The sequence below is a fragment of the Asterias amurensis genome, chromosome 20 (genome assembly GCF_032118995.1).
Source record: "Asterias amurensis chromosome 20, ASM3211899v1".
Classification (NCBI taxonomy): Eukaryota; Metazoa; Echinodermata; class Asteroidea; order Forcipulatida; family Asteriidae; genus Asterias; species Asterias amurensis.
The window spans coordinates 2814476-2828357 of record NC_092667.1 but is presented as its reverse complement, the minus strand read 5'-3'; the positions used below and the strand labels follow the sequence as shown (position 1 = coordinate 2828357).

At 38.1% G+C, this 13882-nt stretch overlaps 1 protein-coding gene across 7 annotated transcripts in view; it reads right to left on the bottom strand.

The window, feature by feature from the left end:
- The window catches only part of LOC139952738 (uncharacterized), a 275619-nt gene that overhangs the window by 243029 nt on the left and 18708 nt on the right, over positions 1–13882 (bottom strand). For all 7 annotated transcript variants that reach the window (XM_071951938.1, XM_071951944.1, XM_071951939.1 and 4 more), the window contains exons 3-5: positions 7107–7214; positions 6411–6488; positions 5347–5439 (exon numbers count right to left, since the gene is read on the bottom strand). In XM_071951938.1, coding sequence (XP_071808039.1) covers positions 5347–5439; positions 6411–6488; positions 7107–7214 — 279 coding nt within the window. The remainder of the gene's footprint in view (positions 1–5346; positions 5440–6410; positions 6489–7106; positions 7215–13882) is intronic.

Sequence of the window (13882 nt, the reverse complement as noted above, 5' to 3'; positions counted from 1 at the left end):
GAAATTGATTTCTCTGAAAAAAATAACATACAGAATGTTTTAAAAGTGTCTCAATTTCTTTTTAAAGTAAACTAAAAACATTTACTTTAAACAAAATTCAATATCAACTATAAATGCTCAGCTTATCTCTACATAAATTCACCTCTTTATGACAAATTACATTCTAAATCAATTTGATCAGTGAGTAATGACACAAATTTAAACTTTGTCTGTCTGACCGAAGGTCCACAGACCAGTAAGGGAGGTTGTACAAATACATCACGATGCGTTGTATTTTGACTGTTTGTATAGATGACAAAGACTTATATTGTTCTCGATATTGCATGGAATGAACTTGGGTCAATAGTGGACATCCGGTACAGGTATTTTGACATCATTGTTTAATATTTGCAACCAAACCAGAATCTGGTTGCTTTTTGGTAGGGATGTTTTATCTCTCCTTTCTTTTATTAAAATATGGTCAACAATTGGTAACAATCAAGAAAAGTAAATTTACAATTATTCACTTGACAGCAGACTTGATAGATCCCTCCCCCCAAATAAATAAAAAATAAACAAAATAAAAAATTATTAAATAAATAAATTGATGTCTGCACCATCACACCAAAACCAAAGGCCTATAAGCTGAACAGTTCCAGTGCTCATGGGTTACGTATTTCCTATATTGTTTGCAGGTATTTAAAGTATGTCACAAAAGTAGAGGTCAAATAATTGAAGGCATAACAAAATAAGCACAAAGAAAAACTTTAGTCCAATATTATGAAGTCTTTTATCCTGTTTTTTTATCAAGGTAGGTTTTGAAACATGGTGAAAGCGAGTATAACCGGACAAGGTTCACGGTAGCACCATGTGTAAATCTCTTCTGAGTAGAGTTGGTTCTGAAAAAAACCTGTTTGGTTTTTTTTTTCTTTAAGGGTTGGCAAGGTACACAATAATTAATCAGTGTTCCACTGTTTCAATCCGCCTTAAATCACATGCAGTTTTAAAACAGTTGCGCAATTTAGCAATAGTGCAGGAATGGTTTGCACAATCTGCCGATTGCGCATAATAACTTGTGCAAGTTGACGATCATGCTGAAATGGTTTGCGCAATTTGACGATCATCATGCAGGAATGGTTTGCGCAATTTGACGCTCGTGCAGAATTGACTTGCACCCCTGAGGAGAACCCTGATTACTACCTTCATTTGCAACAGTTCTAATCAGTCGGGAGGGATGGGTTTCAGACTGTCAATTATTGAAATAACTATCATCCAATATTTAACAATATAACTGCTATCACATAAAGTTGATACAGCTAAAATGGTGTCCATCAGTCATAAATTAGAAAGTATACTGTACTGGTATTATTCAATCTGACAGTGACACCCTATAGTGTATATTTCAAAGTATTTTCTTTCTATAGCATTCCATACATGAACAAACAGTTGCTATAGGCTATTTTTTACAAACCTCTACCTGATTTAATACATCTCTTTTTAAACAGAGGCTGGTAAAAAAAAAAGTAAGTTTTCTTTTTTGGTTATTTTTCCTTCTTGTCAATTAGAGACTAGCACATTAGGCGCCTCTGGGACACTTTGAAAGAACATGTTTTCTTAGCACTTATGTCAATACTGAAATTACAATACATCCAACCAGCATCCAACAATCCACAGGACTTATATAGTAAGAGAAAATAAAGACGAAAGGCACAAAAGAAATGTTACTTTCAATATTTATCTTGTTACTTTACTTCTCCGTCTTTGTATAACCTCTGACCTTTCTGGGTGCGGGGATTCCTCAGTTCAATCAAGTTCACTGGGTTGGCGTTTGAATTTCAAAAATTCTATTGAGAGAGATAATCCATAGAGTGTTGTGATGAAGTAGTGTTCAAGTTCTGAATATTGGTTTGAGTCTCGCCCTAGCCCACCCTTTTTCTTTCCCTGTACAGCCAAACTTTTTAATGGATAGCTTTTTTTTAATGCAGGGACAAATTTCATAGAGCATCAAAGTTGCTGCTCACAAAAAAACTATGCTATAAGTTGCGAGATAATAATAATAGAAAAAAAACACCCTTGTGACACGAAGTTGTGTGCTTTTAGATGGTTGATTTCGAGACCTCAAATTCTAAATCTGAGGTCTCAAAATCAAATTTGTGTAAAATTACCTCTTTCTTGAAAACTATGTCACTTCAGAGGGAGCCGTTTCTCACAATGTTTTATACTATCAACCTCTCCCTATTACTCGTCACCAAGAAAGGTTTTATGCTGATAATTATTATGAGTAATAACCAATAGTGTCCACTGCCTTTAAGAGGAATGATTTTCCATATTTCAAAAGAAATCTTAGAATTATCAATTGCCCACTACCACCTTGAAAGGTACTGTTTCACAATCACCAGAAGGACACATAGCTAGAATCATGGTAATGGTTGTCATGCCAACAACTCATTCAATTATATCATCTGTTGCCATAGTATCATTCATGAGTAATCGCAGCGAGATTAGGAATGCCATATTAAAGAGATAAAACATCAAACACTGCTTAAACCCTACTTTTATAATCAACCCCCCCCCCCCCCCAAAAAAAAAAAAAAAAAAAAAAAAAAAAACAGAGATATGACTGTACAAAAATGAATAAATCCTTTAAAATGGATTAGAGATGCAAACAAAAACTAGAGATGTAAAATCCAGGGGTTAACATTTCCAACTACAAAGACTCTTCATATCACCCAAATAGAAAACTCGAAGTTTGGACAATCACAAAGTTCACGAAATTCACGGAGCCCATGGCCTCTCTTGAACCCTAGTATTGGCCTTGGTGCCCCTTTAAAAGTTCCCCATAGAGATTTTTTAAAAACCTTTGCCCTTTCAAAGATAAAATTCCTGTAGAGAGCTATTGTCTTTTCCTCCTTAATTACAAGCACATACTTTAACCCTAACCATCATTGTCTCCAATTGAGAAATAACTGCCAGATAACGAACTGAAATCCAGCCATGCTTGGGCTTGGGTGATGATAATGCATGGTCTTAAAATATTCAGCATCAATTGAACAGTGAACTTGTATAAAGTTGAACTAATGCAATTACATCCACAAATGCATTTCTGATACTAGACAAGAAGAGACTCAGTTTCCGCTTCAAAAGATTGAATACAAAAATAAACAAAACAAGTTAAATTTTCTGGACGATTCAACTTTTTTTTCCTCAGTCAAACACTTAACATCATCACGCATGGAACGACACCGTGAATGCATCTGGTGTTATGTTTTTATTGTTTCGGTTGTATTTTTCTCTCTCTTTTTTCTTCGAAGGGCACGGCCAAGTTGTGTAGAGAGAAAACAGCGTCTGGCTTTGGTGTCCTATTGGACAGTTTTTTGAGTGACTCTTTATGAGACAGTAACAAGCTACCGTATCGTGGGAATAAGGTGGGTAGTGTGTGGGGTTGAGAGCCTAAACCACAAGACCCAGCTCTGAGAAATATCAACTTGGTGACCCCGGGCTGAGGCCAGATTCGGGTTACTACAACAATATCATAACTTTCAGTCAGGGGTTAGGTTCCGACCTTGGCTTGCTTAGTTACAATCAATTTTTTCAAAGGCTTTTTTTTAATACTTTGTAGGGTTTTGAGTTGTAATCTTTCTTGCACTAAATAAATTTGTTCATAAATTAAATAACTTTGTTTGTTCTGGGTTTTTTTTCTTCTGTTAGGATTGAGCCTCCACAATGTTGATTTTTTTTACATTTTGTTATATTGATTTAAATTGAATTGAATTGCACTGTAGTATGTTTGTCTGTTTGTTTAACTTTATCAAATCATAGAGAAAGATCTAATTAAGTTATCTTAAAACATGTTACAAAGATTGGTATCCAACTCGCATTTCTTTAAACACAAAATTTACTATGTCTGGTTCCCATCCTTACTAAAGAAAGAAACAACACAATACTACAGCATTCTGCACAGAGACAAATAACTGCAGAGGTACCCCCACCTTTGTGTAGTTCTCAGCAAAGACTTCACTTGAAAAATTATGGCATTTCTGAAAATGCAGATGAATCACTAGATAAGTATGGTTTGAAGCTTTGCATAATGTGGAGAAATAATATGAACTATAAACAAATAGTAAACTTGCGGGTACAACCATGTGTAAATCTCTTAGGGTGAGTGTTGGCTCTGAAAACCGGGACAAAATTTTAAAAGTTCAAAGAAGTTACAGCCAACATTAATTATTGGAGTCTTATACAGCGCACTTATCAAAAACTGAAACAGGTTTTTAAAAGTTTTGACTTTTTAAAAAGTTTTGAATTATGAGACCCATTTATGTGGCACCTTGTTATAGGGTTTATAGGGTGATGTGTTACATTCAGCAGCCACTGGCAGAAACATCAGGGTACACCCCTTCTCTTAGCTATAATTGCAACTAGGTTCTTTTACTTGCATTACACAACACACATGGCCTACAGATTTACGTCCCATCTGAAGGACGAACTTATAATGGTTAAATGTCTTGCCTAAGGACACAAGTGTCACGACCGGGACTCAAACCCACACTCTGCTGATCAGAAACACCGGTGCTCTTATCCGCTTAGCAACAACATACCATGAATGGATGTTGTGATACTCAAGTTGATTTGGTTTGATGCCACAGTTTCTTACTTACAACAGGGACTTGAACCCTCACTCTGCTGATCCAAAACAACAACTGGGGCCGATGTCAGAAAAGACATCTATCATTATCTATTGTATGTTTTAACTGTTAAACCTTTTGCTCTTTTTAAGGAAATTCTTATACTGTACATGTTCTAGTGCAATTCAACCATATCAGTTGTCATACTGTTCATTTCTTTGTAATGTTTTTATGAAATAAACCAATAAATATAAATATAATATAAATATAAAAGATGTATGCTAAAGGTTAAGTGTGATGTCACAATGCAAATCACTAGGTTGATACTAATAATTTGTCTTTTGATGAGTTGTATTGCTTTGTGAAACCGGCCCCAGAGCTTAAGTCCAGTGAGCCCAATTTCAGGGCCCAATTTCATGGCTCTGCTCAGCCTGGAATTATGCTTGCTGTCTATAGAACTACAATGCTTCATGGGGAGCCATAAGCGTAGAACTCCTCGGTAAGCAGGAGCCCTGCCCCATTGGAGACTTGGGATTTTGTTAGGTTTGTTAACGAAAAACTTATAAGTTCCCGGCACTTCTGTGCCACAGCTTCATTCGTAGTCTGGTTCGCAATTGCAATCGTATCCCAAGGAATTCCGAATCCGCCAGAGGGCAGTATAGAACTATATGCTTCATGGGGAACCATAAGCAGAGAACTCCTCGGTAAGCAGGAGCCTGGAATCTTAGAGAGATTGACTTACCTGGAAGTGGAGGATGATGGTCCAGATGAGTCCCAGGGTAAGTTTGACATTCCCATCAACGATGTCCACATTTCCAATGTTGACTGAGTACACCTGTAATCAATCCAAATTTAATTGGTTTAACTAATAATAATAATAATAATAATAATAATAGTTCTGGCTTCTTATATAGCGCTCAGGTCCATCACGCAGTGACGCTTATTAACCCCCCCCCCCCCCCCCCCCCGGTCACTGGGCCTTAAATCATTCCTTAAACCATCTCAGCTCCCTATGCTGCCAAATATGTAGCGCATCAAAGCTAATCCGTCACAAGAACCAACTCTGCCCTCACAGGTACCCATTTACCCCTGGGTGGAGAGAAGCAATTACATGTATAGTGAAGTGTCTCAGGGACACAAGTGTCACGACCGGGATTCGAATCCACACTCTGCTGAACAGAATCACCATGGCTTGAATTCGGTGCTCTTATCCGCTCGGCCACGGCACCCCAGTTTGATTTGATTTGGTAATGAGGTTGTAATACTCAAGTTGATTCAGTTTGATAGCCCCTATGGAGTTGAGAATGTCTGAGGAATGATTTCAACTTGCCAACCTAAGTTATCTTTTAACAATCTTCACAACATATCTTGTTTTGTGAACTGTACTTGTGTTTGAAAAACATGCACTTTGAGGGAGTTGATGCTCTCTTTATTATGAAGACGGTTACAAAGTGTACTTTGCGAAATGCAAATGCGACTTAAATTTCACAAAACAATTAGAGAATCTAAATGACATTGCCTCATATTTTCACCCGTCTTTACCGACCCTAAGACCAATGTTATCTAGCAAAGTAAAACATTTACTCTAAAATCATAGATGACACTAGCCTGAACATCTGATGTCTCACTTGGAGGCTTGTAAATTATGTCAGAGATCTGCTGTTGAACTAGCATACATAATCACCTTTGACCTTGCATCATTTAACATGGCTTTCATGGTTCTGGAGATTCGCAGTTAAATGCAACTTACATGTGTATACATATGAAGCCAAAACCTGATAAGGACCAGTCTCAGATGTCACTTACCTTTCTCTTCTTCAGCACGTTGAGGGCGTTTTCCACATTTTGCAGACGATGAAGTCGCAACTTGCCTCGTTCCTGGAGCTGTTGATTAGAAGTTCAAGAAAACCGTAAATAATTTTGTCTCGGTCATAAACAAAGGATTATACACACCCACGTGACGCGCTCTCCACCAATAGGAATAGCGAAACTGTTTGAGGTATTTATGAATTCTGGTTTTAACCTTACACCAATGTGTGTTAGCACAGTATACTCAGTACTTTCCCGAGCTCCGTGAAAAAAAAATCACAGGCATATTACTCGGTTGGGATTTGAACCCACAACCTTTGCAATGTTCCTCTACAATATTTAGATTTTCATGTTCAGAGATTTACTGGTCGACTAACAACGGCCTCTCCAGTAATAACTTGCAGTAGTAGACTAATCCATTAGGCTCCGCCCACAGCGCACGTGTGAGCAAGAACAGGTGAGCCTCTCCAATGCCATTCTGCACAACTCTGCCCCGCGCGCCAAGTATACACGCACGCATGTCAGACTTTTGGTGGCGCAATGGATTGTGATTGGTCAATAAGCAATGGGGTGGAGCTTAATGGATCGGTCTATTACTTTGATCTTGCCAAAAATATATAATTTTTGTACATAAAACACATGTTCTTTTGGAATATTTGGATCATTTGTTCTAAGATTAATTGGTGGACTTACAATAGGCTCTCCAGTAAGAACTTCCAGTAGAGCAATGAGTCGACTTCCATCTCTAAGATCCTTGAAGAGATCGTGGACTGGTGTAATCGGAGTCTTCTTAGACTTGTGCTGAGAAAAAAAACATTGAGAAAATATGGAAACAAAGTAAGATATTGGTGTTTGAGGAATGCAACACAGGCATGTTACAAATAATATTCAGAAATGTTATATTTTCATTCATAAAAGTTCATAATAAACGTTCATTTTTCAGTTATGAAAGCAAATCAATGTCATTTAAAAGGTTTGGGTTCTTTTTGTACGACACAAAACACAAACTTCCACAGATTTACATTTAACTAACACAGTTTAAAGAGAAATTAGAAAGTAGAAAAGCTCCCCTTAAAATATTAATTGCTTCGGTGCTGTAGTTTTTGAGAAATAAGTAAAAACAAATCCACAAAAACAATTTTCTTCTCAGTGAGACAATTTTTTTATAGAAGATACAACCGACTCTCCTGAAAAAACATTGCTCTGTGATTTTCACTTTTTCCTCAAAAACTTAACGACTAATGAAGCTGAAACTTCTGTAGGAAAACTGTATTTCAAACATCTTCAATCACAGTGAATAGAAATTTAATGTCATGGCCAAAAACTTGATCTACAAAAGGTATCAAAACCCTTTAACTGGGGGACACAGAAGGGAAATAAGTCTGGTCTCTTCCGGTATTAATATTCATGTTGGATTCTCTGGTACAGGGAACATGACAGGCAGCAATACAGTGCCTTGAAACTCTCTGAATCTGTCTAGAACAGAAGTTCGTTGTGAGGCCGGAAGACAATAACAAATTATAAGTTGCTCCCAGACGAATGAAATTTGAGCTGGAAGGTCGGTCGACCATGAACTCTAAGAATGTCCCCAATCCTCATGTTAACATTAACCACCTGTGAGAACATTACACTGCCACATTTGAAATTTTTTTTCGGGGTTAAATCCCACTTTCGTTCTGGGTATTGGTAGACAGAAGGTTTATGGCCTCTGCAACCGCATTTGTATGGTATTGAGAGATGTGCTTCAGTTTTGATTCAGTCAGATTTAACATTTGACAGTTTTTAGCTGTAAACAGGGTGTCAAATGGCTTCCTACTAACCATCAATCCCTGGACCACACAGTTCTCAAAGACTTTGACTAAAACGAATCTTCAATCAAAATTACTACAATAAACAGGCCTGAAAATCTACTCTTGTGAGGGCAAATTGCAATTTTTTCAAAAGGCCATGTCAGACAAGGCAATCAGGCAACCAGTTTCAGGCAACCTCTGAAGAAGAACAAACATCCACATGTGTATTGAATATAAGATACTTGGGACAGAAAGATGGCGTTAGAAAAATGTTGGTTGTACAATCAAAGTGTTCCTTTTTTGCATGCAATGCAATTGGTTGCCTTCAAGATGCCTGTAAAAATTGCCCTGTGTGACACTGCCTTAAGAAAAGGGCATATCAATTAGACAACCAACATGGGAACATCTTTGTGGGACATTGCAATGCATAAAGGCAAGATGAAATGAAGCCAATACTACTTTTGCCTCTGTAAATCTAGGATTTGCAAAGATTCTATATAAAAAAAAAACTATTTGCCGATGTTCAGTGTCTTTACAGGATCTTTTGATCACACTTAATCCCCTCTTAATCTGACTAAATCTACATCGGAAGCTAGACGTTCAAACATTCTTTACTCCTTCACTGCTTTCACTGAAACGTTAATAGATTCATTCAAATAGAAGTATGAGGCAGTACATCAACACGCTCAGTGCAAATATTGACTTCCAGGGTTTGTTATTGTAAATGTATATATGTATAGGCTACACGAATTAGTCTAAGAAGTTTTATTCAACCAAGAAGAAAAAAGCTGTACTTCAACCAACAAAAAGCAACAGCAAACACAAAATCCTTGAGCAAGCAAGTCCCAGGGTCTTTATCCTTCAGTAGGAAACACTTTGGAATGCTAGAGAATGTTTTCCTTCCTTCCTGAATGTGGCTGACCAAGGTCACTGCCAGAGGCTGCCGCTCCCAGTTTAGTTGTGGGGGAATAATGGCTGTTTTTCCCAAGAAAGACACGTGCAACAAGAAAGACAAGAAAGACACGTGCAACAATGAGAGTTGGCCAGGACTCCTTTAGGCTTTCTCATATTGTCAACAGTTTAGTTATCAAGGAACTTGTTTAAAAGTAGCAGGGACACTTAAAGTTCCGAGATATTTTCATTGCCTACAGTTATAGAGAGGAAGAATGGTAACAGTTTCATTTTTTTTTTACAGAACTAACGTTGTACAAAATATGTTTTTTTTTTTTTTTTTTTTATTTATTTATTTTTTTTTTTATGCAAGTCGCCGACACACAAGGCCTATAGGCCACTTCAAGGAGTGGGCTACAATTATTTTTTTGGGAGGCCCTTGCCACCTACTCCTGGGGCTGAACCAGGGTTACCCCTTTTTGCAGTCCATACGGATGTAGGCTTGGGTATCATCAATCCGAAACCTGGCCGGTAGAGCAGAGAGCACTACCTCCCCAATTTTACGTTGCAAGTGTCAAGACCAGGATTCGAACCCACACTCTGCTGATCAAACACCAGAGCTTGAATCCGGTGCCCTTAACCGCTCGACCATGACACGCCACGTTCCTGGTAGACAAATGCTAAGGTAATCTATGAAAACAGCAGAGCTGCCAATATTTGTATCTTGCAATCAGGGAGATTTTGTAATAGGGAGATCTAAAATCCCAGCCAAAATGCTTGGGCCACCCCATGTCCAATTCCCCTGACAAACATTCTGTGACACAGAAGAAGACCATGCCACAATGAGAACCAACATTGAACGGGGGCAGAGGGCCAAACAAGATATGGCTGGGATTGTAGAATTGTATTCAATCCAACAGAGGAAAAGATACCATAATCAGGGAAGTTGACCAATTTGTTCGCAAGAACATGGGCAGATTGGTCTCTTTTCAGGGAACTTTCTGCAGAAACAGGGAGAGTTGAGCAGCTCTGAATACAGGCTTTACAATCGGAAACCTTGCAAACTTTATGACAACTTTACGCTGATGTTGAATGGTCTAATTATAAGTGACCAAGGTTGTTGCCAGAGGGTGTTTCTGTCAGTTTCGAGGACTGTCCCCCACCCTAAGGTCTAAGTGAACAATAATGAGATTTAACAATGGGGCAGTTGTTAGAATAGGAGAATGCCAAATTAGGAAAAAAACATACAGGGTCTCAGAGGAGGAAAGCACACTGGCTCACCTTCAAGAGGTATTCAGTGTGTATAATAAGCCATTAGCAATCAAAAATGTCAGTACATTACTTCACGTTGCTCATTTACCAAACTAAAGACGGTGTTTGTAAGTTACATGGTTCAGAGCAAGGTTTTTCATAGTAATTTCCTGAGTAGCAAAGCTGGTATTTTTCATGATTCATGAAAAGCATGTCAGAATCCATGTCACTGGAGGAGTAGTCTTTGTATACCAGACTATGTTCAGGGGAAACAGATTTTGTGTACAATTAACAAATAAATATATTGCCTTTATTGAAAAAAAAAAACATAATATGCCTCAAGATGATCCAACACAAATGACCTGATAGTTTTCAACCCACAGTTTTTAAGGACAATACCAATACAATACTCCTGCTGTATCATTTAATCTATGTAGTACCTGACTATTATGACATAAATAACTTCCTTCCTGGTGACAACAACCATTCCAACAACTTCCTCTCAACAAAACAAGTCAGAGGAAACTATTTGCAAAACTGCTGCTACTGGTAGGGAAGTTACCTTCATTGGATCAAGATAAGGTACAATGTGCTACACCTGCTTACTTAATAAGAGTGATATTTTTTGTACAATAATTGATAACTTTTTTCAAAACTGCTGCAATTTGTCTGCAATTTGTCAAAAACATTAATCAATATTTGTCAAATTTCTGATATAACTAATAGCAGGCATGATATTTGGCCCTTGGGGGAAAAAAGTAGAATAAATTCAAGGACTGACCTATACATCATGTACATAGAATATACTTTTCAGGGTCTTTAATCACAATTTTTCTGACTTTTCCCAAGGGCGCGAAAATAAGAAATCAGACTTAAGAAAAAGGAATATCTTGCCAGTAGTGTGCAAGGGGTAGCCTGAAAGAGTTTTCCCCATGCACGAAAGGTCAAGAATGCCCTCCAGTTTTGGCGAACCCTAGAGAACCCTGGCGTGTGTATTCGCTTTGAATGTTTGAATCAAGATACAGAAAACATTGGTAATCTGTATTCCTTTTTACTTGCCAAAGAAAGTCAAAATATGAAATACCAAAACTAGTGTGCTGTCCTTCTATAACCCTTTATTAGCCCTCCATACAAAAGACTAATTTGCCTTTCATCAAATTAGCCACCATAAAAGCAATACTTCTATTTATTCTTACAATCACAACTCCAAGGCCAAATAAACCCACCAACATTCTCTCCCTTTACAACTATCAAAAAAAGGTACTCTTGCTCCACATGTACGCAGCCTAACCACTTTATATCCAATGCAGTTAACTGGAAGAGTCAATGAAAAAGAAAACAAGAATTTTCTTTCACATCAGCTGCGGTCTCGTGTTTTTTTCCTAAAATTTCAATGGTTTTTATAGTTTTTGAAAGGAGGAGGTGAAGTGCCTGGATGACCCTAGACTGTTGGGGATAAAGGGCTCCAAGCTCCCACAGTTAGGGGGACCTGGAACGCTGATTTTGAGACGTGAGACTCTGGGTTTGTATTGTGTGCCATCCCAGATCCAGGGAACGGCTTTTCCCATGGGGTATGCATTTCATGCACACTGTACTTTGAACCAAACCCTGCCTTGCCCAGCACCCAGCGCCTAGCGCCCAACGCCCACTCACAAAAAAGTTATCCCAGAGGTGTCAAGAAAAGCCATCCTTGACTCGTATCCAGGCAGATGGCAAATTAACCATGGAGGGAAGCAAATGTGCGTGGGTAAGGGGCGGTGCGCCTCAAAAGAAAACCTGGGCAATTGAGACACGTTCTTACATGTACAGAAACTATTTTATTAGTAAAGTTATGAGGAGACTAAACCACCAGGGATTGATTTGCAGGCATGAGATTGTTTCCCCAAAACTTTTTCTTATACTTCCCCGACCAAAAGATATAAATTTACATCTGAAAAGATCAGAGACAGGAAAATCATTTAACCGCAGGACATTATAGTTGCCACATTGAAGGCACATAAACTTATGACATAAAAAACTTTGCAGTCCAGCTGGCAAGTGTTGAGAGTGTACAGGAAACTATAAAGGTTCTTGGCTTCAAAATGTGACAAGTTTTGTTTTCTAGCCTTCGAGGAAGACTCCTGAAATATCAGGTCATTTACTTTCAAAACGTTACCATTTGGGTTGTAAGAAATTTACAAAAGCTAATTCTATTTTCTCAATAATGTTTTGTTAACTGAACTAGTGGGGTACCAATCCGATACTATGCATCATTATGCTTAGAAAATCTTCTATTTGCTTAGCAAATATCTGTTGTAGATTGCCAGAAAGTTCCTCCATACAATATTTATGTATAAATATGACAAGTTAATCTTTGATTACGACTCAGTGATAGTCATTTCATAATGACTTGGTGACTTGGTAAAAGTACAACAGCAACAAAACCTGATGATACCTATCCTTAAAAAATGTCAATGTCACATGTTCATACAAGTGTTGGCTGAAAACTGACTAACAAACCGATGTGTAATCAAAGTGTACTAACAATGGACCCACCCTATGATTTTCTAAGACCAGGTGTCAAAAATTCTATTCACTTCGAGTTGATCGAACTTGACTCAAGGTAAAGTTTCTGAAGAAAAAGAAACGACCGAGCACAAGCAACCCACCCGGTGGTGCCACACTCTGACCAATCACAGGCCTGTACTAATTATAGTCTCACTCCATCAGCCAATCACAAGCTGCCAAGTCAGACAGCTCAAGGGTCTCATTGGTTAGTGGTAATGAGCTGACCTAGAAAATATTTGCATAAATTGAGAGTCTGGACCAATTCAGTTTCTGGAAGCTGTCAGATTTTTTTTTTTACACTCCCCCTCCGGGCTCTTTTATTGTGGGCGAATTGAATAGCGTCTGTAGTCTGTGCTGTTGGTATTTTATTCATTGTGAAATGTAGAACAAGTTTACCGCAATGTCAAGGCAGGGCTTTCATTCAAGACTATAAAAATGAAATAAATATGATGGATTTGGACTTCAGTCATATTAGGGAGTGCCTCATGCAAAATGCAGACAACTGAATAAAAGCACACTTGTTTGGCTTGTAGCCGATCTTTTTGGACTTTTTATGAATGCACATTGTTTGAGTACCATTGAAGTTTTAAGAACAAATTCATGTATTACAACATCTCTTGCCTTCTAGTAGATACTATAAATTACATACCCCTTGGGGTACATGGGTTGTCTATTCAGCCCACCTCGGTGGGATATATCAATAAGAATGTACCCTAGATCAGGCATCAGACTTGGGGAGCAGGTACATGAATAATTATAACCCAAAGGGGATGTTTTGTCAGCAGTTGGGTGTAGAAAGTTTGACAAAAGTATAAGTAAATGGAGTAGTGGTTTTGTATAGATTAAGGTTAAGCCCCACTTGCTTTGTAGATGTGGGTTGTCTGCATGTAGCAGGGGAGGGGAGGGGTATGTCATTCGGGATGTACCCTATTGACCCGATTCACCTGATGTCATAATCAGAACAATCTTGGATGCACCATTTTGGTGGTC